The sequence below is a fragment of the Parambassis ranga genome, chromosome 21, assembly GCF_900634625.1.
Source record: "Parambassis ranga chromosome 21, fParRan2.1, whole genome shotgun sequence".
Taxonomy (NCBI): domain Eukaryota; kingdom Metazoa; phylum Chordata; class Actinopteri; family Ambassidae; genus Parambassis; species Parambassis ranga.
In genome coordinates this window covers 48,789-75,339 of record NC_041041.1, presented here as the reverse complement: position 1 = coordinate 75,339, position 26,551 = coordinate 48,789, and the positions used below count along the sequence as shown (strand labels likewise).

The 26,551-nt window shown below is 43.5% G+C and overlaps 2 protein-coding genes across 2 annotated transcripts; one reads left to right on the top strand and one right to left on the bottom strand.

Annotated features, from left to right (window-relative positions):
- Positions 1-2,873: 2,873 nt before the first annotated feature.
- On the top strand, positions 2,874-18,735 carry LOC114426126 (kinesin heavy chain-like). The gene is made up of 26 exons (XM_028393310.1): positions 2,874-3,088; positions 5,304-5,391; positions 5,471-5,544; positions 5,612-5,716; positions 6,025-6,073; positions 6,145-6,200; positions 6,278-6,365; positions 6,799-6,923; positions 7,234-7,338; positions 7,410-7,558; positions 9,455-9,603; positions 12,137-12,306; positions 12,374-12,442; positions 12,522-12,728; positions 12,818-12,964; positions 13,274-13,462; positions 13,614-13,731; positions 13,807-13,883; positions 14,109-14,218; positions 14,299-14,400; positions 14,514-14,574; positions 14,654-14,725; positions 15,435-15,539; positions 16,453-16,669; positions 16,777-16,944; positions 17,414-18,735. The coding sequence occupies exons 1-25, from the start codon at positions 2,957-2,959 to the stop codon at positions 16,935-16,937; spliced, it is 2,925 nt and encodes a 974-aa protein (XP_028249111.1). The 5' UTR covers positions 2,874-2,956; the 3' UTR covers positions 16,938-16,944; positions 17,414-18,735.
- Positions 18,736-18,908: 173 nt separating this feature from the next.
- Positions 18,909-24,852, bottom strand: arhgap15 (Rho GTPase activating protein 15). The gene is made up of 13 exons (XM_028393311.1): positions 24,733-24,852; positions 22,910-23,084; positions 22,773-22,841; positions 21,771-21,911; positions 21,561-21,650; positions 21,300-21,398; positions 21,084-21,219; positions 20,717-20,851; positions 20,113-20,211; positions 19,916-19,993; positions 19,546-19,680; positions 19,352-19,457; positions 18,909-19,216 (listed from the first exon to the last, which is right to left on the bottom strand). The coding sequence occupies exons 1-13, from the start codon at positions 24,744-24,746 to the stop codon at positions 19,033-19,035; spliced, it is 1,461 nt and encodes a 486-aa protein (XP_028249112.1). The 5' UTR covers positions 24,747-24,852; the 3' UTR covers positions 18,909-19,032.
- Positions 24,853-26,551: the final 1,699 nt, after the last annotated feature.

The window sequence follows — 26,551 nt, the reverse complement described above, 5'->3', positions numbered from 1 at the left end:
ATCAGACAAGTGACCGAGCTCAGGACGGGTTCTCTGGTTCTGATCCGTTCATCAGACAGCCGATGAGTGGTCACATCAATCCAGAAAGAATTCAAATGAATTCAGTTGGTAAGTGGTGCAGGAAGGATGATGTTTTATTAGCATCTCCTGTGTTCCACAAAGGGTTAGGGTTACATATTACAACACATAAAGTCATTGATCCTCACTGGTGTAGTTCAGCAGGATCCTCTTCGCTAATGAACACCGCTTTATTGTGACTGCAGGCTAAAAACCTCTGACCTCTTCTACAGTGCAGACAGCTGGAGGACCTTTAACAGCATTGTCTGTAGTCCCATTTACAGGGTTCCTACGGGCGCCCGAAGTCCATCAAAATAATGGAATCATAATGTCGGGGTTTAAAAAGTGCTTAAATTCTATTGTGTTTTCGAGGTTTAAAAAGTGCTTGAATTTGGCACAAAGTGCTGGAAAATGCTTGAAAGTGGACCGGTCCAACCCGCCCCCTGACTGAATAGTTGGCATTTGAAGGAACCATCAATAAAGGACTGAGGGGCTTGAGGAGAACCTGCTGTTTGAGTGAGCGCTGGCAGCTAATACAATGATAAACTCAAAGTGTGTGGGAAAGAGCTGCAGAAAGTCTGCACTCCAGTTACATGGAAGGCAGGTAAACACACACGGCCACACTGATGTGACCACGCTGCCCCCTGTACAGCTACATGTTGGAGTTATTGATCCACGGTGCCTCCAGGTCTTAACTGTGTTTACCTGGGAATGCGATAATACCTGGAAGCATCATCAGCTCCCCGAGGAAAAGCCGGTGGAACATGTTTAAAGCATGTTCATATAAAAACTAACATTACGCCGCAAGTATTTCAATACATAATCAATTGTTTCCAATTACATGATCAAACACATGTAGGAGCACCAGGAGAACGTTAGCGGTTTGTATGTGGTCCCTTTCTCAGTACTTCCATGTCTTTCCTTTTTAAGTCATGTCAGTATCATAAAGATGTAAAAGAGTTTAACACAAACATATCTACTTTCTAATGTCTCCACTTTTAGCCTTCTGATTGTGAAACCGTTGACTTCCTCTCATCCTTGTAATCTGTAGCATCTTCCTTGATAGTACTATTGATAATGTTTGAAAAGGTTTCCCTCCTGTTTTTGATGTTGTTTAGGAAAGGGACATCAGGAGGTCCTGGTCCGGGTCCTGCCCCAGGAATTATTACTTAAGTCAACAGCACAAGAACGTCCACATCAGCATTATGTAGAGTGGCAGCGTAGTAGATGCAGCCAGTGGAGTTAACCTCTGCCATCCACACAGTCCTCCAATCCACATCAGACAACCAGGAGACCAGCAGAACCACCAGCAGAACCACCAGCAGAACCATACAATCATTTGTTAGGTCCAGTCTGATGCTGAAAGCAGGACTGGCCCACCAGTCTTACTAACAATCATGTTTCCTGACAGTGACACTGTAAAACACTTAACTCCTGGTGTTTATATAATGTCTTAATCCCATGAAAAGAGTGACACATCTTTTTGATTATTTGATTAATCCTTTTGTTGCTGTGAGGGGCTGAAATGCTAGAAAAGGGTCATGAAAGGGCTTGAATCTGAAAAGGTGTAAGAATCCTGCATTAGCCACTTGTTAGCATGTAGCCTTTTTCACACAGTAAACAATCATCAGTAGTGTTTAGTAACTATGTGAGTATCAGAGTAACTGAGTATTTATGGACTGATCTGTGCTGTGTCTGCAGCCTGCTACAGGGCCAAATGATGCAGTCTGTGAACACTGTTATACAAAGGGTCAGACCTGTTGTGTTGATGTATGGAGGGCTCTTTTTTCTAACCTTTGGACTTTGAACCCATACATACTTATAGCCTTTGTTTCATTTAAGGCTAGTATCGACACCCCAACACAGGTCTTTGTCTCAACCAGCTCAAACAATATTCAGCAGCGAACCCCGAGCGTTTCATGTCTCCTGGAAGCCTCAAACGTCCTCTGCTCTAATCAGAGACTTGCCTGAAGCCTCCTCACAGTGTTTCTCTGCTTCAACAGAGTGAAACCTGCTCCAGAGCCTCAGCAACAAACCCCCATCTCTAGTCAGTATAAGATACCAACATCCAGCTGGTACACGATAAACCTGTCCGAGACGTTCTTCCCCAGCCTCACATGCTGTCTCCTGTCTGTCAGGAGGTCAGGGATCCACCGGCGGATGGAGTCTGGAACATGCAGCAGGGACAGCTTGTCTTGGAGGAGAGCTGGGCGGACTGTGTTGAAGGCAGAGCTGAAGTCCAGGAACAGGATCCTAGCATAGGGTCCCAGGGAGTCCAGATGCTGCAGCATGTAGTGAAGGGCCAGGCTGACAGCATCGTCCACAGATCTGTTGGCTCTGTAGGCCAACTGCAGGGGGTCCAGGAGGGGGCGGGGCAGAACCAGGCGCTCAAAAGACTTCATGACCACAGGTCTGTAGTCATTAGTCCAGTGATCCTTGGCTTCTCGGGAACTGGAACTATGGTGGAGGATTTGAAGCAGGCTGGCACGTGGCATGACTCCAGAGAGTCAGCTCGTCTCACAGTGTTAGGGAGGGGGGCACACCACCTGGTCCAGGAGCCTGGGGGCTCACAGGTTCACTGTTCTACAGAGATGATGGTGGTTTTATGTTACGGCATAGTTCTGTGGTCACACGTCACGTCCTGATCAGTAGGACAAACGAATCGATCACTCAGAACGATGTGACGCAGGACTTCATGTCCCAGAGTTCTTCGCGGTGCAGCGCTGGACCTGTGCGAGGTGCGCGCATTCTGTCCGTCAGCATCCTGCCGGAAAGACACGGACCGGAGATCAGCCTTAGCGGAGCTGTACCGGACCGTTCAGCAGACAGCTCTGCGGGCTCTCCTCTGCTCAGCTCGGCGTGCACTCTGCTGGGAACGCGTTTTCTCTGTGTGAGCGTGATGGAGGCGGCGGAGTGCGGGGTGTGCGGGGTGAAGGTGATGTGTCGCTTCAGGCCGCTGAACGACGCGGAGCGAAGCCGCGGAGACAAATTCATCCCGAAATTCAACGGAGAGGACTCAGTGGTGGTGGCGGTAAGTGGGCTGCCGGCCGTCCGTGGGGTGGGTGGGCTGCCGGCCGTCCGTGGGTGGGTTGCCGGCCGTCCGTGGGGTGGGTGGGGTGGGGTGGGTGGGATGCCGGCCGTCCGTGGGTGGGTGGGCTGCCGGCCGTCCGTGGGTGGGTGGGCTGCCGGCCGTCCGTGGGTGGGTGGGCTGCCGGCCGTCCGTGTGCAGGAGTACACACCCTGCGCGGCCGCAACAATAGAAACGACCTGAGGCTTCTGCCGGCTGACAGAGGCGCAGCCTGTGTTTATTCTGATTTTCATCACGTCGATTGTTTTTGTCTTTATTGATCACCACAGAGAAAATCATGTTTAGATGAAGACACGCGGAAATAAGCAGGGCAGTAACTGTCTGCTTTCAGAGCGAAACACGGAGAATATTTCTACAATAAAGAACATTTACTCTAAACCCTGAAACAGCTGCATCATAAAGACCAAGAAGATGGTCTAATGATGGAGGTCACATGACGGCTCCATAGTTCAGGTTTGACTGAAACGATGCAGAAAAAACAGAACGAGACTCACAATAAACAATAATGAGAACGAGACTCACAATAAACAGAACGAGACTCACAATAAACAATAATGAGAACGAGACTCACAATAAACAGAACGAGACTCACAATAAACAGAACGAGACTCACAATAAACAATAATGAGAACGAGACTCACAATAAACAATAATGAGAACGAGACTCACAATAATGAGAACGAGACTCACAATAATGAGACCGAGACTCACAATAATGAGAACGAGACTCACAATAAACAATAATCAGAACGAGGCAGTTTGTTTGTGGCTGAGGAATCGTTTTTGTTCAATAAACAAACACGAGCTCCTTCCACACAAACCTGCATCACAACAGATAAATCCAGTCATGATCCTTTCAATGACTGGGTCCTGATCATTGATCCTGATCAATTCATATTGTAGTTTTTCTTCTTTTGGATGAAGCTTTGCTGGTTAATTAACGTATTCATTGTCTCTCCTCCTTATTATATCATTATATCCTGTCTCCATGACAGCAGCAGCTGAAGGCCAACAGGTCATGTGACAGCACAGGGTCAATATACAGCGTTTGGGCCGGAGGGGTCTGTGAAAAACACAGCAGGGTCCACCTTGAATAATGTAGTGTGTCTGTGTGTCTGTGTGTGTGTGTGTGTGTGTGTGTGTGTGTGTGTGTGTGTCTGTGTGTGTGTGTGTCTGTGTGTGATTGTGTGTCTGTGTGTGTGTGATTGTGTGTCTGTGTGTGTGTGTGTGTCTGTGTGTGATTGTGTGTCTGTGTGTGTGTGTGATTGTGTGTCTGTGTGTGATTGTGTGTCTGTGTGTGTGTGTGATTGTGTGTCTGTGTGTGTGTGTGTGTGTGTGTGTGAGTGTGTGTCTGTGAGTGTCTGTGTGTGTCTGTGTGTGTGTGTGTGTGAGTGTCTGTGTGTGTGTCTGTGTGTGTCTGTGTGTGTGTGTGATTCTGTGTGTGTGTGTGTGTGATTGTGTGTCTGTGTGTGTGTGTGATTGTGGGTCTGTGTGTGTGTGATTGTGTGTCTGTGTGTGATTGTGTGACTTGCACTGCTCAGTAGCAATCATCTTTCCTCAGTCTGATTGGTTCAGTCTGTCCAGTCATCTCCCAGTGGGATGTAGTCACCATGGCGACAGGCATGTTACTGTAATAGATTCATGATCAGACTGAAACTCACATCCTGCTCAGACACAGTTGTTGTTTATAATTTATGTGGGAGCGTGTGGTCAGACGGCTGAAACCTTTAGTGTGTCCTTCTTTGTGATGCTGCAGGACTGTGTGTACCTGTTTGTGTGGATGCTGACATTTAGTGGTGCGGAGGGCTGCTGTCTGTCTGTGAGCTGATAAAACTGCCTCAGTGTAATGTCAAAGAGTTAAGTTTCTTATTTGGATGATTGTGTCACCGTCCAGAGAGAGACGCACACTGTTGCTTGGCACGGATGTGTGCGTGTGATAAATGTGTGGAGCTCAGCATTGACACAAACAGACGGAGCGCAGGGTTGTTGCAGCAGGATCTGCTCCACCCTGTTGTTTCTCCATATGTCTCCTCATTCTTCTGTTTGTTTTTCAGTCCTTCACAGCCGAGGCGGGCGGGGACCGCTGCTCTCCACCTGCTGACTGTGGTGCTGTGACATGAGGGGGTTTCATGTTGACGGTGTGTTTCCTGTCTTTCAGGGGAAGCCATATGTGTTTGACAGAGTGCTCCCTCCAAACACTGAACAGGTCCAGGTGTACGACACTTGTGCCAAGCAGATTGTCCGAGGTCAGAGGTCGTCCATGTCTAACTGTGTGTGTCCTTCAGATGTTTGTGTTGTGTTGCAGATGTTTGTGTTGTGTTGCAGATGTGTTGGGTGGATATAACGGGACCATCTTTGCTTACGGGCAGACGTCCTCCGGAAAGACTCACACAATGGAGGTCGGTCTTTTGTCCTTGTTTCTTTTTCTGCGTCTTTGGTGTTTCTAAGGCTTTTTGTTGTTTTTAGGGGAACCTGCACGACCCTCATGTGATGGGTATCATCCCTCGTATTGCTACAGACATCTTCAACCACATCTATTCCATGGACGAGAACCTGGAGTTTCACATCAAGGTGATGATGTAATGATCAACTTTGTTGTTGACTGGCATTCAGTTCTGATTGCTTCTGTCAAGAGGAACACAGTCCAACCAAGTCTAGATCTTCAGAAACCAGTGATGCATTCAGGGACCCACCTGTGGATTTACACACATAACTTGAAGCTTTGAGCGTGTGTTCCATGAACACAGTGCAAACATTACCTGCCAAGTATTAACAGTGCTCACATTTATGCCGTTTGTTGCTGCCTGGATTTGCTCTGATGAGCTTCACGGTGCTGCGGTGCACTGATGAACCATGTCTGTGTGAACCTCTGCCTGCAGGTCTCCTATTTTGAAATCTATCTGGATAAAATCAGAGACCTGCTGGATGGTGAGACAAATGTTCATTGAATGTATATTTGTGTTATTAAACATCTGCTGACTGATGGTTTCATGTTTCAGTGTCAAAGACAAACCTGGCTGTTCATGAGGACAAAAACCGTGTTCCCTTTGTGAAGGTACTTACACCACACGTTGACAAAGTGTTTGTGTGATCAGCACTGCAGGGTAGCACTGATGCTGTGTTTGATGTCAGGGCTGCACAGAGCGGTTTGTCTCCAGTCCTGAGGAGGTGATGGACGTCATCGATGAGGGGAAAGCTAACAGGCATGTCGCCGTCACCAGTGAGTCTCCACTGCAGATACTACAGATTATACCTCAGATTATACTACAGATTATACCTCAGATTATACTACAGATTATACTGCAGATTATACTACAGATTATACTGCAGATTATACTACAGATTATACCTCAGATTATACTACAGATTATACTACAGATTATACTACAGATTATACCTCAGATTATACTACAGATTATACTACAGATTATACCTCAGATTATACTACAGATTATACTACAGATTATACCACAGATTATACTACAGATTATACCTCAGATTATACTGCAGATTATACTGCAGATTATACCTCAGATTATACTACAGATTATACTACAGATTATAGTATTGATACTACGAAGAGTACTAGTGATCATGATGTTGAAGTGAGGCCGCTGATGATATGTATTTGAATTCCTGTGTTCTCCCTGCAGACATGAATGAGCACAGCTCTCGAAGTCACAGTATTTTTCTGATCAACATCAAGCAGGAGAACGTGGAGACGGAACTGAAGCTGTCAGGGAAACTTTATCTGGTCGACCTGGCAGGCAGTGAGAAGGTTAGGCTCATCGTCTGTCACATCTTCACACACTGTGAATTATTCCCAGAACAGTTTTTGTGTGAGGCTGGACACTAGTGAAGAGGAACTATGTTTCTGCTCTGGCATTGTTTGTCTCATCGTGAATCCAAATAAGATCCAGAAAGCTGCATATGTGACGATAACTGAACACACAGAAAAGTTATGTAGACTTTCCCCTGTTACCATAAAACATACAGCACTCCTCCTGCCATCATGGGTCTGTCTGTTGTCCACTCTGTGTATGTTGCTTGCTCTGCCTCGTTGATGGAAGGTGGTTTGTCTTGTTCAGGTGAGTAAGACGGGAGCAGAAGGCTCTGTGTTGGATGAAGCCAAAAACATCAACAAGTCTCTGTCTGCTCTTGGGAATGTCATTGCTGCTCTGAGTGAAGGATCGGTAAGTCTTCTCCTCCTTATGCTTCAGGTTACTGTCGCTAACATGGTGCTAACATCATGGCCTGTTTGTAGAAAACGCACGTTCCGTACAGAGACAGTAAGATGACCCGAATACTCCAGGATTCTCTGGGAGGAAACTGTCGAACCACCATCATCATCTGCTGCTCTCCATCTGCTTACAATGAGGCTGAGACCAAGTCCACACTCATGTTTGGACAGAGGTACTGCTGAGGAACACACTCAAAGGTTTCAGCTGAGAAAGTCATCCACGATGTGTGTACAGTAAGCTGAACATTATTGAACAGCTGACCTCATATATTTTACAAATATTATGATAATATATAATATAATATGTATATTGTATAGAATAATATAATATTATTATTATATTATTTGGATATGTGCTGCAAAGATGTCAGTGAGTGTCCTGATTGATTTAAACAGAATGATCACATGTTTGTGTATAACGACACAAAGGATATTTCTGAGGACCTCATACAAACAGCTGTTGCTGTCATACAACCGTCTCTGAAGAGATCCAAGCCCGGGTGATGTTTTGGGTCAGAATTTATGCAGAAATACTGATATTTCTTGAACTTATGAGCAGCGCTGTAGTTCTTGCTTTATGTGTTTCTCACTGTTTGAGGTGTGTGATGGTGTGTCATGATATAGAATCTGTTCTTACAGGAAAACCCTCAAAGACCACATATCACATATTGAAACTGAGAGGTGTACAGTCATGGCCAAACGTTTTGGCAGTGGCACAAATGTCACATTTTACAAACTTCCCTGCTTCAGCTGCTTGTGATTATTTCTACATGTTTCCATGGTAGATTGAAGAATTATAAGAATTCCATAACTTTCAAAGATGTTTATGCCAAATACATCAAATTAGCACAAAGAGTCAGTATTTACAGTGTTTTTTCTTTAAAACCTCTGCGGTGTGTTGTGGCAGGCTCTCCAAGCCTCTTGGTTCTCACACTGCCTGCTGACAAGGTCCATCATGCTGAAACACAGATCTCCACAAACCGCTCCTGGATTATTGGCAGAAGCTGCTGTTGCAGGACCTTTTGGTACCATTCTTTATTCGAGGCAGTATTTTTGAGTGAGCCCAGTCCCATGATGAGAAGCAGCCCCACACATGCAGGTTCAGGATGTTTCACTGTTGGCACAACACAGGACACATGGTATCGTTCTCCTGTTCTTCTCCGAACATCTGATCCCCCAGCCGTCCCAAAGTCTGAAGGGAGCTTCATCAGAAAAAATGACTTTGGACCAGTCCTCTGCTCTCCAGTCCGTGTACACTCTGCAGAATCTCAGTCTGTCCTTGATAGGGCAGCTTCTCTGCTGCCCTCCTTGACACCAGACCATTGTCGAAGAGTCTTGGCCTCACTGTGCGTGCAGATGCACTCACACCTGCTTGTTGCCACTCCTGAACAAGCTCTGTACTGGTGGCTACACAATTCTGTAGCTGAGTCCTCAGAAGAAAGCGGTCCTGGCACCTGCTGGACAGTCTTGGCCTCCTGAAGCCTTCCTTACAGCGGTTGGACCTCTCTCCTGATGATCCAGTAAATAGTTCTTTCAGGTGCAATATTCTTAGCATCACTTTCCTGGCATGTGAGGCCACTGATGAAAAGCAATGACGGCTGCAAAGGTTTCTTTGGAGGTAGCCATTGTTAAAAAATTTGTGCCACTGCCAAAACTAGTGGCCATGACTGTAGATATTTTTCTTTCTTTCTTTGAGTCTGATGCAGCAGGATCATTAAAGAACTGAGTGCTGCTGTGCTCCATCATCTGTTCATTAAGCAGCACAGTGTTTGACTGTGGACGCCTGTGGATGCAGTGATGAACTGTGTGTACTGACAATGGTTTACAGACAATGGGTTTTATGTGTTTTAGAATCTTTAATGGTTTTAACAAAGCTTAGACACCTAAATCCACTGATTCGGTGTAACTTTATAAATATATATTTTCATATGGGATGCAATATGTATAAATATCTGGGCTGATTCATAAACAACTAAACAACAAAGCAGAGTCCACTGTGATCAGCACTGACATGCTGAACAACAACCATTGGATTTTACAGCCGCATCGTGTGCTTTGCTGTGTTTCAGAGCTAAAACAATAAAGAACACGGTGTCTGTGAACCTGGAGCTGACTGCTGAGGAATGGAAGAAGAAGTATGAGAAGGAGAAAGAGAAGAACAGGAGTCTGCACATCATGATGCAGAAACTGGAGAACGAGCTGAAACGGTGGCGGAAAGGTAAGAACCACTTCACTGACATGGATTGGATGGATATGACCAACAGTGTGATGACATGTCTTTGGAGTTCATATTTAGGATTAAGATTAAGAATGATTGCTTTATTAATCCCTAAGGAAAAAATACATAGCAGCATATCAGAGACCAATAAAGATAACATATAACAGAAAAACTCTTCTGTACATACACACACCTAGTATCAGCTCAAAATGAAACACACAGTTAATGTAACATTTGAAGTGCAGCTAAGGCGGACGGCAGGAAGGACTTCCTGTACCGGTCCTCAGCAGCGGCAGCAGGAGCCTGTGGCTGAAGCTGCTTCTCAGTCTGTCCACAGTGCTGTGGAGAGGGTGGAGGGGTTGTCCATGATGACAGCAGTTTAGCCAGCACTCTGTCCCTCACCACCTCCTGGCTGGCAGGTTTAAAAGCAGCAACATTAATGAGTTTGTCCTGTAGCAGGACTGCTCCTTCTGAGCTGAAGGAGGGTGTGGTCAAGGAGACAGGCTGAGGAGCAGAGATAATGAGGAACTGGGTGCACCTGTGGGTGTGTGGCAGCAGAGTGCATGAGGAGAGGAGGCCTGAACCAGCAAAAACCACGGATCACCTCAGCAGTGTGGCTCAACAGCACAGGAACCCTGATTGTTCTTTGGAAGGAAAGAAATAATACAGTGGATGTGCAGGAGTGGCGGTGGCTTCTCATCGCATGTGGGACAAAGCTTTGTGTGGCACCTGATCTCCCCTCTGTGATCTCCCTGAACTTCCTCAGAACCTCAGTTTGGATTCTGTTCTGAAAGACACTGCTGGATCTTTCTTTTTTAATGGCCATAATTTATGAAAATTAACCCTCCTGGTCCATGTTGATGTTTTCATTGTATTTAATTACTCATGGACTCTCCCTTAGTCTGAAAGTTCCTCTTGGAATTAATCTGCATGAATACAAAATAATAATACCTCAAAATTGATCACAGCATTCCTGAGTCCTGCAGTTTTTTAATTTGTTTGAGGGGACCCTCATTATCTCAGAAGTGACTAGCTGAATCTTTTCTGGCACCCAATTGATTATTCTGTAATTTTTCAAGGTTTACTTTACTTGTAAGATGTCCACATCCTTCCCACTGATACAGACTGGGAGGGCGGGGCTTTCCCTGCTGTAGTCCACCCAAGCGGCAGCCTTCAGGGCTCAAAGTTGAAGCCAATGCGTAAGTGTCAAAACTTGTAATTCACGCCGCAACCACTGGGGGCTGGCTCCAAAAGCGAGTAATTTCCCATAGACTCCCATGTTAAAATGGCCGACTTCACAGCAGAAAAGAACATGTTTACAGCCTGGTACAAAAAACCACTCTGGTCTCAGATGATAGGTTCTCTTCTAGTGTCAATTGTAGGGGGGGGTGAATTTTTTTACAACTCACTCGTTTCAATGGTATTCTGACTTAAAATTACGCATAATTATGGGCGTTGCCGCTTGAGTGACAGACGGTTGACGTATCACAGCGTGAGTTTCCTGCTTCCACGATCGCCCGCCCCCCTAAACCCCGCTCGTGCTCCCCCTTTTTGTCCATATTTGGAGTTTTGGCGGACGTGACGCTGCCAACATGGCGGCGGTCATCAACGTCCTGGAACCTCCCATCGAGCCTCAGAACGGCTCTTCAGAAACAAACGGGTGACGTCACGGAAGCTCTGTCCATAGTTTTTACTGTCAATGAGTCCACCACCATCTCCTTTGTCTTGGCCACGTTCAGCTGCAGGTGACTCTCTCCACACCACCTGACAAAAGTCAGGTGTCAGTTGTGTGAATAGAAAGGGGGACAGCACAGCTCCTTGAGGAGCCCCAGTGTTGCTGGTCAGGGTGTCAGACACAGCTCTGCAGTCTCACAAACTGTGGTCGGCCTGTCAGGTAGTCCTCAATCCACGAGACAAGGGAAGCTCCACATGTGGCTTCTCTAACTTAACCCTCAACAGTCTGGGCTGGATGGTGTTGAAGGCAGAAGGACATAGATGCTTCCTTGACTCGTCTTTCGAACCATCTGTCCTCTGTCTGTGAACATTGTTGTCCTCAAAGGTGTGTCCTTTCTCTTTGAGGTGAAGATGAACCTCTCCAGCTCTAGCTCATCCATCTTGTTCTCCAGAAACCCAACGTTCCCTGTGATGATCGTGGGGACACAGGGTTTATAACGCCGCTTCTTCATCCGCCCTTTAACTCCTGCCTTGCATCTACGTCGTCTCCTCCTCGGCTCCTCCGATATTTGGGGCGTCTCTCCGACCACGAATGATGGTGGTCTTAGAGCCAGCAGCTGATCACAGGAAACTTGATATATGTTTTATCATGGTCAGGGTTCATTAAAACCCTTAGACACAAAGCCTAACAAGTCAAATCCTGATTGTATCATGCCATGCTGTATACATGCTGTATACATGTGGTTTTATATGGAACCTCAGAGGATCATACAGTAACCTGTGTGTTTACTTAAATGGAACACAGAGAACAGAACTAGCTCTCTGGGTTGTTGGCTGAACCTTTTCCTAACGTTTCCAGGTGAGGCTGTACCTGTGGAGGAGCAGCTGAGCAGCAGAACCAAGAAGAGCAGCAGTGAGACGACAACACTGATCGACAGTTTGGCCCCGCCCCCTGTCCCTCTGTCAGAAGAGGAGAAGACACAATATGAGACACTCATCACTGACCTGTATCAGCAGCTGGATGACAAGGTGAATCTCACTCGTTGATGACATCTTTAAATATGAACCATGGATTGAGTGCTGTTTTATCTTTTAGGACGATGAGATCAATCAGCACAGTCAGACGTCAGAGAAACTCAAGCAGCAGTTGATGGAGCAGGATGAGGTGAGTGTTATCGACTCTGCTCTGATCATTCAATCATCAGTCTGTCACTGGTTATCTAATCCCTTATCACAACATCCAGCTGCTGGCATCCGGCCGCCAGGACTGTGACCGGCTGCAGGAGGAGGTATCTCGACTGCAGAAGGACAATGATTCAGCAAAAGACGAGGTGAAGGAGGTGCTTCAGGCGCTTGAGGAGCTGGCCGTCAACTATGACCACAAGAGCAATGAGGTGGAAAACAAAAATCGCTGCAACGAACAGCTGAACGAGGAGCTCGCACACAAATCTGTCAGTACATACGCACAGAGGAAGGTCAATATGTCAGTGTGTCTGCATAAGAGGAAAGTTTGGAACAACAGCTTCGTCCTGTATTTCAGGCCAGTCTCGAGGTGGTTCAGAGGGAGCTGTCCACACTGCAGGAGCTCAGCTCTCATCACAAGAAGAGGTCAGCAGAGATCATCAGTCTGCTGCTCAGAGACCTTAGTGACATTGGCAGCGTTCTGGGGACCACTGAGCTCAAAATAGTAAGGTTCCCTTTCTCTCGGCTCCTAAAATGCTGACCGCATCTGTGGTATTGATATTAATGCAGACATTCCATTTGGACAGTATTGTACATGTGAATTATCTGAGGTATGAAAGATTGGTGTAATCAGTCTGAATACTTGCAGTAAATTTGTGTCAGCACGTTCTATCATTTTCAAATATAGTGCAGTTGAATGCTCAGAGGTCAGACTGACCTTTGAACCTTCAGTCAGTCTTTACTTGTGACATTTTAGCTTTGTCATTATCTCTGTGTATCTCCCTGTTTACTGACCCAGTCCATCTTTGCTCAGATGACAGAGATGAGCGGAGTGATGGAGGAGGAGTTTACCACAGCTCGTCTCTACATCAGTAAAATGAAATCTGAGGTCAAATCACTGCTGAACCGTAGCAAACAGCTAGAGGTCAGCCTGACGGAGAACACCTGCAGAATGGAGGGCAATGAGAAGGAACTCGGCTCCTGCCAGCTGCTCGTCTCACAGGTACAAGGCAGCGGGTTCTGCAGCTTTGAGTCTGAGCATGTATGGATGTTTTTCAGCCCTGTGGAAGAAACGGCTTCAACCTTCTCCCCAATGATGCACATTGCACCTTTTATCTAAACAAGCTGTTATTGTTGTTTTTTGGTTTGTGAAGCTCCAGGCAAAGCTGGCCTCTCTGACTGAGGACTTGCAGAAGATGGAGCAGAAGAAGCGACAACTGGAGGAGAGTCAGGACTCTCTAATGGAGGAGATTGCCAAACTCCAGGCCCAAGGTAAGACATCACATCAACTGACAACTGTCTGTTATTGTCAAAATTCAAATCCACTATGTAAATGTGTGTGTTCAGGTCAAATGCAGGAGCTGACGGTAATGGACAAAGAGAAAGAACACATGAGCAGACTGAAGGATGCTGTTGAGATGAAGGTAAAGCAGCTGCTCAGAGTCTCTTAGTCCTCAGAGGGCATGAAATATGAGAAGATGTGTTTATTGCTTTTACCCCACTTAAAGACACTTCTTCATTACACACAAAGAATGCAACATACACACAGATCCTGATGGGACCGCTTCTGATTTAAAGCTCTTTCTTCAGTTAAAGAACTGAAGCAGTCCTGCCGTAGGTAAGTTGGTGGTGTGCTTTGTGTTGAGTAGAGAACACTGGAGGAGCAGATGGAGAACCACAGAGAGGTTCATCAGAAACATCTGAGTCGGCTCAGGGATGAGATCGAGCAGAAACAAAGAGAAGTTGACCAACTCAAAGAGTAGGATCTTGATGATTGTTTTTTTGTTACACTTTTGTCAAAGATTCATTACACACAAGTAATTCTTTTTCTTGTTATAGTGTGACTCAGGCTCTTCAGCTGGAGAAGAAAAAGCTTCTGTCTGACTTTGACAAAGTGAGAGCTGAGGATCAGAAAAAAGACCAGAGACTCCAGAAACTGCTGTAAGGGCTCCCCAGAACCCGTTCTCACATTTACAAACTAAGAAACAGACTGTACTTGTGCCTCACTTTAAAGCCAATGATCTATCAATTCAGTCACATCTTGTGTGTTTCAGATTCCTGAATGAGAAGAGAGAACAAGCCAAAGAGGACCTGAAGGGTTTAGAGGAGACTGTGGTACAGGGTTTTTTACACTTTATTCCCATAGGCAGCAATGACAGACCCAAGATAAGCCGAGTTCTCCTTTATCCAACAGGTCAAAGAGCTGCAAACACTGAACAACCTTCGTAAAGTCTTCGTCCATGACATCAGCGCTCGATTGAAGAATGTAAGACAAAGCATGCAATCATTTTAGTGAATTTAACTGTGATGTGGACAATATCAGAGGAACCCAGATTTCTATTCTATATCTTAAACAAGTGTGAAAATCACCAACATCATCCAGTTGGTTCAGTAAATGCTCAGAGACATCATTGTTAGTCATCAGTGATATCATGTAGTTTTGGAGAAAATGGAAGTAGAACCCAGAATAAGGGAATAAAACTCATATATAGAATTCCATTAGCCAAGCCCAAACAGTAGTCAGCTGATATGTGCACCAGAGGGGGATTTCTTTTTGTTTGTGTGCCATGGATGAACCTGTATATCAGAACTTATTTTCTCTTTTAGACTTCCTTGAAGTCCTCTTGAAGATGTTTCTCTGCTCCTCCATCAGCTCTAACTGTATGGTGGGGGAACATGGTTTATATGTGGTGGAGGAGCTCAATGGGTGGTCTGTGTGAGACTCTAAAACAATAGTTCTAAATGTCTCCAACTGACCTGTGCTGGTCTGACTGACTGTGTCTGCTGTGTCTAACCACTATGAGACCACAGGGGGCTGGTGGGGGGACAGGTGGACAGTCCATTGTTTTTCTTGCTTGGAGGAGCAGAGAAGCGTCTTCAAGAGGACTCTACAAGTCCAGATGCTCCAACCTACTGAATGAAGAAGACCTGGATGACAGAGTCCTCATCAATGTGTTATTTTCTGTTGGAAACAGAGTTCGGAGAATGACAGTGATGAGGCCGGTGGCAGTCTGGCTCAAAGACAGAGGATCATTTTCTTAGAAAATAACCTGGAGCAGCTCAGCAAGGTCCACAAACAGGTCAGTGATTACGCTGCAGAGGCAAATACCCACCTGGTCTCTAAGCCCCACCCACCCGCTCTACTGTCACCTGGAATTCTTCAGATTCCCTTCAATTACAGGGCTACTTTCATATCGGTCCTCAACACAGTTACTGGATTCAGAAACACTCCTGTACGGAGTAACAGTGCCGCTTACTTTCTACATTTTCTTTGGAAAAATATGTTGATTATATTTTGTCTAAGTAGTCCAGTGCTCATGACCCGTTTAGAGGTCAGTCAAAGGTTTGAGATGATTAATTCACTGTTGCTGCAGCATACTGAGCTATTTGTAGATGTTATAATAATTAAGCCAGGGTAGACCCAGAATGACGGGATAGGCAGCAGAGGTGATGACTAGGAGGGAAAGCTTCTCAGGATGGTTACCAGGCAGGAGCCAGGTGAGTTACAGGGGCTAGTAATCTACCATCTAAGGCATTGACAACTTTGGGAGCAGCTAATGGCTCATTGGGAAGGTAATTTGAGAGGCTAATTCAGTCAATAAAGTTATCATCTGAACCAGAATCTACCAACGCAGTGAGGGGAAGAGTTAATTGAGGGAGGAGTCAGTTTAGTAAAGGGAATCGCAGCATAATCAGTCAGGAGATGAGACAAGATGCAGGTGTCAACTCCCAGCCAGCTTGCAAAATTGCACTAAAACAAATCCGTGAAAGGTGAACAGCCTTATAGCAAGGGACCACTGTGTTCCCAAAACACAGATCAAAAACACCATCTCATAACACCACATTTGTTAAAACAAGTAAAAAGTGAATTGCAGTAATCTAACTGATAAAATAAAAGCATGGATAATCATCTCCAGATCTGCAGTTGACAGCATTGGCCTTAGCTTAGAGAGAACACAGGGAAACTGGCTGTTCCACCTTTTTGTTGTCCAGCTGGTTCGGGATAATGCAGACCTTCGCTGTGAGCTGCCCAAACTGGAGAAGCGTCTGCGAGCCACAGCGGAGCGAGTCAAAGCTCTGGAAACTGCACTGAGGAACACTAAAGAGTCAGCTGTGAGAGATCGCAAGCGGTACCAACAGGAAGTAGATCGCATCAAAGAGGCGGTCCGCTCCAAGAACGTCTCCAGGAGAGGGCCCGCTGCTCAGATTGGTGAGATTACAGACTACACAGTAGACATGCTGCTCTTTGATGGCTGAATATGGTAAGGGTCACGTTTTAAGAATTGTGAGACACCTGGTGCTGTTCTCTCCACACAGCTAAGCCAGTCAGAGCTGGACATCAGCACCATCAGTATGTGTCCTCCTCACTGTCCATGAGACCAGCCATAAGAGGAGGTGGGGCAGCATCTAGTCCCCGTCACCACTCCCTCCGACAACAGCCGCCTCAGCAGCAACATGCCCATCAGAGCCACAAGTAGGCTCCAGGTGAGCCTTTACTTTGTCTGGTCAGTCTTCAGAAGCAGTGATCTCTGTCCTCGGATAACTCAGTGTTTTCTCTGTCCAAGGATTGTTCAGCCAGGCAGGTGCATGTGTGTATATATACAGTCCTCTTCTCAGATATATAAAACACAAACTTTGAGTAGAACGGTTTGCAGCACCACTGCAATACTAAGGAAGGAACGAAGACAGAGAACATTTTCCACACTCTCCCAGACCAGTAAAACAAACGGTCGTTTAAATGTGAGTCTGTAGTTCTTCCGTTGGGACTTTTGATGTCTGTCCCTCTGACAACAGACAGTGAACCTAGATTGTGACCTTTTTTCTACACCTTTGAGCTTTCCTGGTGCTTTAAAAAGAAATGTTCATGATGTGGACTCAGTTCCAAACGTGGCTCTTTGCTGAAATGGACAAAGTATTTCTGGCTATCTAAGGTCCCTTTGTGCTGTCTTTGCAGGTATCGGATGACTGGGCGTCAGTGTTGTTTTCTGTGGAAGTTTCTGAACTCTCCCGTTTTCACCTCTCTGCCTTTACTGGAACAGACTCCTCATTTCCACCTTAACAACCAACAAGTGCTTTCTTTCCTTCAACTTTTCACACCCTGAGGGAAAACCTCTGCAATCTGGTGCTCTCCTTGTACGTTACTGGCACTAACATGAGTTTCAGCTTTGATAAAAATAAAAGTCCTACATGGAACTCTAACAACACACACAGAGTTTTTATGTTCCTTTAGAAACGTAACACTACTTTTTAAGTTGCTTTATAATTTTGACCGATTTTTTTATTTAAATCAGTCAGCCTTTAAACCATTTGCACAAAATAGCAATCCGGTGCTTTTCATCCAATGACTGAATGTTTACATCATGTTTTATGAGTCATTTAATATGTTAATGTTGATTGATATTGAGTTCCTTATTTCTAAAGGGGAAAGTTAAAAACAGATTCCTAACCCTGTTACAGCGCTTTTTATGTAGAGTCTTTGAAAATAAGTTTTGAGATTAATTATGTTGTTCTGACTGCCGATAGTTAGAATACAGTAATGATGGCAGTGTTGATTCAGAGTAATGCTAATTTAGTTTTGTTCTCTCCTTATTTTTCTCATGGTACAATAATATTTAATACATTCCAATGTATATGTTATGTATGTTAGGCTACAAATACTAAGGCTTTACTTTGTATTTATGCTTTATATGTCATGACTCTACAAGCCAAGACTTTATCTTCCTTATTTCTACCAATTATAGTATTTTATCACAGTTATTTTTTTTTGTATTTAATATTTTCTACATTTGGTTTCTGATTTTCATGAACCATGCTGCTCAGTGGCTGCTCCAGGAGATCTTTGAGAAGCACAGACTCTTTCTGTCCTCTGTGTGTAATTCGTTGTGGTGCATTTGTTGTTTCTCTTGCAGTAAATTGAACATGTCTTGAATATAAGCTTGATGTCTTTCTGGTTACATTGTTATTATTACTGCTACTGTTGTGGGTGACCTGCCATGCCCATTGACTGCTGAGAGACTAGATAGAGTCTTGTTTGTTTAAATGATGTTGCTAATGGTTCACTGTCAAGGAGAATGACACCAAACAGGTAGATTGATTTTACATTTAAGAAGGTCTTTGTGCATTTCTACATAAAGACTTTATTAAAAACATGAACGCTGAACAAATGTACAGATGGCTGCTGCAGTTGTAACTCGCATGAACTACCTGAAAATTGTTTTGTGTGTTCATGAAAAGAATCGAGAAGGCGGGTAGCCTGTCTGTCATTGTTCTGTAATAAATTCTGTTGGAAACTTACATTTGGAAATGTAATTGTTAGTTTGAATATTGTTTGATTGGTATCATCTAACCTTATTAATATATCAGACTCTGTTAGGAGCAGCTTTAAGGGGTATTTATTAGGGCCTCATGTTGTTTGTTAGTGTCCCTGATCCTCTAATAAAAGCGGAAGATGCAGTAATATTTATACTTTATTGAAAAGACACTTTTAATTCAAATGCATTTTGTATTTACCACCTTTACCAAGCAAGGTGCTGCACGAGTGACAAAAGATGATCTGTTCCAGTTTAGGATCTTTTACTTCTTGTCTATGTTGAAGATCTCTCGGCTATTAATGAGGATGAACTCCACGATCTGGTTCTGATACACCATGTTGACTGCCATGTTTCCTGCGTCTAACTCGGGCCACATCAGTGTTGGACCAAATACGATGCCAATGCCCTGAGTAGACATCAGGTTCTTCTTTGTAAAGTCCAGAACTCTGAAAAACACAGTAAAAACGACGTGAAAATCTAAGTTTGTGTCTGCCATATAATGAATCCATAAGAGTACTGTAGAGTATTGCACACATCCATCTCGATCATTATTCATCCAAAGTGCTGTGTTTCAGGAGTACCTCTGCAGATGGCTGAAAAGCAGCTTCATTGTGTCCTGGTTGGGTTTTGGAAGCTGCTGCATCAGTTTCTTCACTGCCTGAACTTTGTCTCTGGGTTCTTTTATCCCTATTTTTAAGAAATGGCAGCAACATTGTTTTGAAGTAAGTATTGTGGTTTCTATATCGTGACCTTTAGTTTGTCCACTTTGACTTACTGATAGCCTCCACAAATGGCTGGAAGAACCTGAAGGGGAACAGTGGTTCTGGCAGCTCACGGAAAAACATCTTCAGGGCTCCTGTGACAACATGGATGTCCTCCCACTGATTGTGGTCCAAATCCAGGGCCTCCTCTTGGAAACCAGTCCAGAACAGACACAGTAAGACACCTGAGCCAAAAGTTAAAACAACCTGCAGAACCTTCAGTTGGATTTATTAACCATGGTTGGATACAAAAGCATTTAACCAAACATTCCATCCTTCATGTTGTGCAAACACTGAGCAGGGCATTCCGTTTCTGTTGGATATGTGGTCTTGTAGTAAGAATGACATTTGAATCATTTAACAGTGTGTTTCTGTTGAACTAACCTTGATCAACAATGAAGCGAAGTTTTTGAATTGTAGCTAGGTTTCCACTGACTCTATAAAGGCCATCGACTTCCAGACCTGGAAAAAACAGTTTGCAATATATAAAAACAGGACGTACACTGAGCTCCGGCAGTGGATTGGCAAGTAGTGGCTGTACAGTATTTAGACGCTGTGGCTGGTGTTTGAGCTTTGTGTACCTCGTTTCTCGATGGCGTCCAAACACATCTGAACAAACTTTGGTACTGTGGTTCCTTCACGTTCACAGAGAGTCAGCAGATTGCAGCCAAACACACGATCTGAGAGGAAACATCGTTAAAGTAGTTATCAGTGCTTGATTCATTACAGAATACCCACACTGAAATCCACTCAATGTTTTCCGGGTTACAACACTATATATACTGTTACTGTTTCTTTGAGCATAAACATGTGAACCGTCAGTGCCATTACCATCCCACAATGTCCAACTTTTGCTGAAGCCTTGTTCTTTTCTAAAATATTTATGGAGTTGAGCGTTTTCTTCTCTAAGTAAAATAGATATTTGACAACCTGTTGAAATCCAGCAGAATGCAGGAAATGCTATCTATTTCATCTTTATTGCTGCTGACGCCCCTGTCAGTTGGTAAAATGACAGACACATTCCAGTGTATTTCTGACTATTGTATAATGTCATCTTTGATTTTTTGCAGACATATGTTTGACATTAAGAAAGAAATGGTAAGATGTAATTATCAGCTGTCAGTCTGAAGCCAAATCAAAAAGCGACCTCTGAGGTAAAGGATGGAATGTGTGAAGATCAAAAACCTTTAATGAGGCCTTTCTCCTGTAGCGTCTTCATTGATGGACGCCTGGTGATGAATTTCTTCAGTCTGTTCTTCACTCCGTTCTTGTCAGCACTGTCTGAGATGCTGTGTTTCAGCTTTGAGCTGCTGAACATGTCTAACCAAAGACAGTAAAGATGAATGACTATGAGAGGTTCTGTGTGCTTTTTCAACATAACAGGCTGTAAATATGACACAAATATTCCATATATATTAGTTATCAAACATGAAGATCAGTGCGTGCATGTCTAGTTCTCTCTATACCAGGCTCTGAAAGAACAATCTGGCCCCTGAGCCGCTACATTTTTCATTGTATTATGGTTTATAATGGTTTGTCTGTTAGTCCTCACTGATGGAGCGTCTGTGGACCGGGTTATGCTGCTTGGCACTAGCAGAACAAGAGCCATATCCAGGCAGGGAGCTGTGCCTGGGAAGGTATTCTGTGCTAGTGGACCTCCGCAAAGGAAAGCATCTGTCATCTTTAGTCTGAAGAGAAAAGAGTTATAATATTTTATGATCAGTCCCAAAGCTAATCGAGATGAAACATGATGACAAAGAGTTCTTACTGAAGAGTCAACAGTCTTTCTGATGGCCTGGTACCACTTGCTAGCAGTAGAGTAATTGTCAGTCTGGACAAGGTAGTCGCTTCCCGTGTTTGTTGTGATCTGAACAAGATGAAGTGACAAGCATATTAACAACACTTGAGGGTAGAAAGTACTTTTAGTGACTATGAATTAGTAGGGTTAAACATGAGTTGAGTTGAATAGCAGGACAGCTCTCAGACGGAATTGTGGTTCAAGGTAACGTTTGACATGTTTGTGTGTTACCTGGAAGACATTTTTCCTGCTTGATTTCTCTGTCGTCCACTCGATAACAGCGCCACACAGCTGAACTATGTCTGTCTTACCTCCTGGTTTCTGAAAAAATCAGACACTCACTGAGAGGTTGGCCGTCAGACAGAATAGAACAAATCAACTAGAGATGCTGCAAAGATAGCAGTGTTAACATACATTAAAAATGAAGCAGAGGTTTCATACCAGACCAGATTCTTGTTTGTCTTTATAAAAGAACAGCTGGTCTGAGGTCAGCACAGTCCACAGGGAAGTCCAGTTCTTTCTCAGCTTCTTACCACTGTCTGATATTTTCGCCACATTCAAGTGTTCACCTTTAAAATCCACCTGGAAACACACGTTATTGGACTGAAGCTTTAGATTGACCCTTTCGGGTCTATGCACTTAATTTGATTCACTGTAACAGAAACCACAAAGATACCGAATGGATGACAAGCTTAATCCTGTTTGTCCTAGGAATCATGAGCTGTGACCAGACCTTGATCAGAGTTCATCTGTGGTAAACACCCCTGACAGAGTATTGTGGTTTTATGCCTGTGTTCTCCTGAATGTCAGGAAAATAGATCTGAACTGTCTGTTGTGAAGATTCTCAATCATCAGGACATTTCTATTCACAAGCTTGAAGCAGGGCAACTGGACTTGAAGACTTTTGCTGCTCCTCCAACAGTTCTGGTGGGGAATACAGGTCTATATGTGGTTTTGTATAGATTATCAGCCATTCACATGGCAGCACCTCAATGCATTCAGGCATCTAGATGTGAAGTTCAAACCTGTTTCTGATGTATACAGAATGGCCCCACCAGGACCCTTGAGTTGACCATTAAGGTAACTGAACACTAGTCAGAACTGATGGAATGATTCTGGTAAGCCTAACCCTCTTTCAGTAATTCAATTCAATTCAGTTTTATTTATATAGCGCATATTACAATCAGACATTGTCTCAAAGCGCTTCACAGGAACCCCCCTAAGAGCACAGTGACCTGAAGCCTCAATACCACTCTTGAGGACAACTCTTCTAAAAAAGGTCTATGCTAAAACCCTGTAAAGCATCTGTGAGCTTTTTCATCAAATCAGATGTAGCATAAGATGATGTGCAAGATCATAATGATACTTTAACAAAGAGCTGGGTTATCTGTAAAAAACATGTTGAGCTGTGTTCAGACAGCAGAATCCAATGATTGTATTCACCAAAGGTTCAAAGATGGCAGATCCTGCAACAGCATTGTGCTGAGACTGGTTCCTGCGGTGCCGTGAGATCTGTGAAAGAAAGTTAGTTTGAAAACCCAGGAGTACCTGTTAACATTTGTTCTTTGTGGTTTACGCACAGGTTTGTCAGGAAGGTCGGACTCCTTAAGAACCATGGACTTGGACTGACTCAGACGGTCTCCTGAGCTCTGAGAATTCTTTATACGCATCTGCACAGCTCCCTGCGCTGCTGTGGAGCGTTGTGGAGGTGGAATCGGAGGGGGTTGCTTCATTGTGTTCTGAATGTTTGTGGATCTGGAGATGAAAAAGTCATTATCAGAGTTTTATAGAATAGAATAGAATATACTTTATTAGTCCCTTTGGGAAGGTCCCTCAGGGAAATTTGGGTAATGTTTATTAGAACTTTTCACCCAAATGTTGCTGTCAGCTGATCTCTGTTCCAGTGAGTTCAGTGACATTTGTGTTCTTTGTGATTCCACCCAAAAGCATTGAAATAATATAATTAACTTTTGTGTTTGTTGAATTGCTTGGCATGAATATTGAAAGTTGTATCCACAGAAATCTGACTGTGACATTTTCCTGTTTGGGTTCCTGTTTGCAGCTTTGATTGCTTCACTACAGTTACACAACATTTGTACTTCTGCCCCCAAGTACACAGTAACAAGGACAAATACACCTAAAATACACCTCACATTATCAAAGTTACAAATAATAAAATATAAATAAAACATTTTTCAAGTCAACTAACTGATAGAGTGGCAACATTCTTAATAAATAATGACTTCATGTATATTTTCATTTATTGAGTTAACAGCTTTAGTAGTAATATTGAGTTCATATAAAATCTTAGTTTTTACCTATTATGGGTAATAACAACATTTTATTCACAACCCTGACACATTGCATGTAAACTTCCTCATCCCCAAAGACCACAAACACATTTGAATATCAAATGTGTATATATATATATATATATATATATATATACATTTGAATATCATCATAACTAAAGTCTATATAAAGTACTATATATATATATATATATATATATATATATATATATATATATATATATATATATATATATATATTGTAGATGTGAAAAGATATTTTGATCTTTGTGGCCTTAGAGTGACAGGACTTAAAGTCTCACCCTTAAACGCCTTTGTTTCTTTTATTATATATATATATATATATATATATATATATATATATATATATATATATATATATATATATATATATATATAAGCATACTGGTATCATCACTGAATTATACATATATATATATATATATATATATATAATTCAGTGATGATACCAGTATGCTTTCTTCTATCTGGCCTTTCTTTGTGGCCTTAGAGTGACAGGACTTAAAGTCTCACCCTTAAACGCCTTTGTTTCTTTTATTATATATATATATATATATATATAAGCTTTCTTCTATCTGGCCTTTCTTTGTGGCCTTAGAGTGACAGGACTTAAACTCCCACCCTTAAACGTCTTTGTTTCTTTAGCAGTGATATGAAAGTGTAACTGCTGTCAGAAGAACAGCTAAGCCCTGTGAACAGGAAACAAATTGAAACCCTTCAACCAGCGGAAGCTGGAAGTTCACTCGTGCATTACCACATCACTACCATCTTTACAGACAATGTGAACAACATCATGTAAAGTTTTCTTTCATAATGTGATCATGTAACCCTAACAGTGATGTAAAGTATGCTGATCATGACAGCTACTCTACAGAAGAGTAATTAATGTGAGGTTCGACCTGTCTGTCTGTAATGCAGCAGTGAGTGGAGGCCGGCACATACATAATACATTCATATTATAGCCCGCATGGAAGCCAGGGAAAGCAGCAAACAGACAGCAGCTCGAGTTAATCATTAAGACAAAAATATGAACGAACAGCGAGAGCTTCACAGATGAGTTATGTTCTTACCTCATGCCCGCCATCTGTGTACGTCTGTGATCACACAAGCAGACGGAGCGAAGGCCTTGCTGTTAGAGGAAGTATGATTCATCACGTGGTTTCTTAAAACCAGCCGTGTCTCAGTACAGCTGCTGCAGCCTCCACATTTCCTGAAACTAAAAAACAGACCTAGCCCAATTCTCATGACAACAGGCGTGAGGGTTGTGTCACTTTTGTCACTGATGGTGTACAAACATCTACACAGAGCAGCATGGCTCTGTGTGCACAAAGGCTTTAACTCGTTTGCTGGCTGATATTAGGATCATTCAGCGAAGCAGTGTGTGAGTGTATTGAATGTTGTTCACTGTGAATTTTGACATGATGTTCCACAATCCATGCTGTTTCAGGGGTCATTTGTGACAATGACAGTTAATATTCAATATTAGCCCACATATTTATGGCATAAAGATTCTTACATGAGTCCATTAGGTTCAAGGTGTTTTAATGAGCAGTCTTCTGATTTTCATCCATGTTGTGGGCTCTTCTCCAAAACAACAGCCCAGATGAAGAATATTTACACTCTGACCTACCTGATGAGCTTATTAGTGTTGATCTTACTGTTCACTTGCGATAATAGCACTAATCTCGTCCAACATGTCTCTGTTGGTGGTGTGCTAACAGGTTGGACAGACTGATCAGGCGGGCCGGCTCTGTGGTCGGCATGAAGCTGGACTCCCTGGTGACAGTGGCAGAGAGAACACTAAGGAAACTCCTGGCTATCGTGGACGATACCAGTCATCCTCTGCACACTGTCATCAGCGCTCAGAGGAGCCTGAACAGTCACAGGCTGCTCCTCCCCAAGAGCAGGACCAACAGACTCAGAGACTCCTTTGTCCCCCGATCCATCAAACTCTACAACTCTGCTTTTGGCAGGAGGGGGAGAAGGAGGGAGGAGCACAGCCCGCCTGGTACAACACACGTGCAATAATCCATCTGTACCATCTATGCTGCTGTGCAATGTTTGTGATAAGCCCACTTATCTTTTATTTTTATTATTCTATGTTCTATTTTATTCTATTTAACTCTTGCTCTGACTGTCAGTGTTGTATTGCTGCTGGTACCCGAATTTCCCTGAGGGACCTTCCCAAAGGGATTAATGAGGTATATTCTATTCTATTCTATTCTATTCTGTTGTGTTAGACCATCTTCCATCCACATGCCCTGGGGCAAACTGAAGGACTTCTGTCTGTAACTGGAGAACCGGTGCATTGTAAATCAGTGTCATGGTCCCTGTTGTTTTCATTTGATTCTTTGGTTTCTCTGGTTGTTTTAGAATATTTGTATTTTCTGCTTTATTTTGACAGGTTCCTGCTTTATTTTGAAAATGTGTTTTTTACTTCTTTGTATTTTCCCTCCCATGTGACTACCTACCCGCCCTGATTGTTTTCGTTTTTGTTTTTGTGTCTTTGTGTGTTTTCCACGTTCTGGACAAACCCTGGTGCTGGTTAACTCGTTTATATCTGTTTCAGATCCCGCCCATGCAGACACCAGGCGGTTTGTGGACCCCACTGATCAGAGATAGGTACAGTTCGGAAGGTGGGCAGGTCTGAGATTGTCAGCACTACTATGCTTATCACATCTGTATCTCATCCATCTGTTAGATGATCAAACTAGAAAACATTGGTATTAAATAATTAGGTTGGATTTGTGAAGATTGCACAATTGGTTCCTGTTATATGTCAAAGAAAAATGGGACATTAATGTCCATACAGTGAGCATGAGAGCCTTTAACACAATGCCTCCGTGGGGATGAGGGTTAGGTTGGGTTAAAACTATTGTTTAAAAGAAA

Coding starts and splice junctions, on each gene's coding strand:
- LOC114426126 (XM_028393310.1), top strand. CDS start 2,957: ATGGAGGCGGCGGAGTGCGGGGTGTGCGGGGTGAAGGTGATGTGTCGC. Junction 7,339..7,409: donor CTGCTCTGAGTGAAGGATCG/GTAAGTCTTCTC, acceptor GCCTGTTTGTAG/AAAACGCACGTTCCGTACAG. Junction 13,884..14,108: donor AGGATGCTGTTGAGATGAAG/GTAAAGCAGCTG, acceptor TGTGTTGAGTAG/AGAACACTGGAGGAGCAGAT.
- arhgap15 (XM_028393311.1), bottom strand. Junction 19,458..19,545: donor GCCATTTGTGGAGGCTATCA/GTAAGTCAAAGT, acceptor TCTTAAAAATAG/GGATAAAAGAACCCAGAGAC. Junction 19,217..19,351: donor CTTTTCAGCCATCTGCAGAG/GTACTCCTGAAA, acceptor TGTGTTTTTCAG/AGTTCTGGACTTTACAAAGA.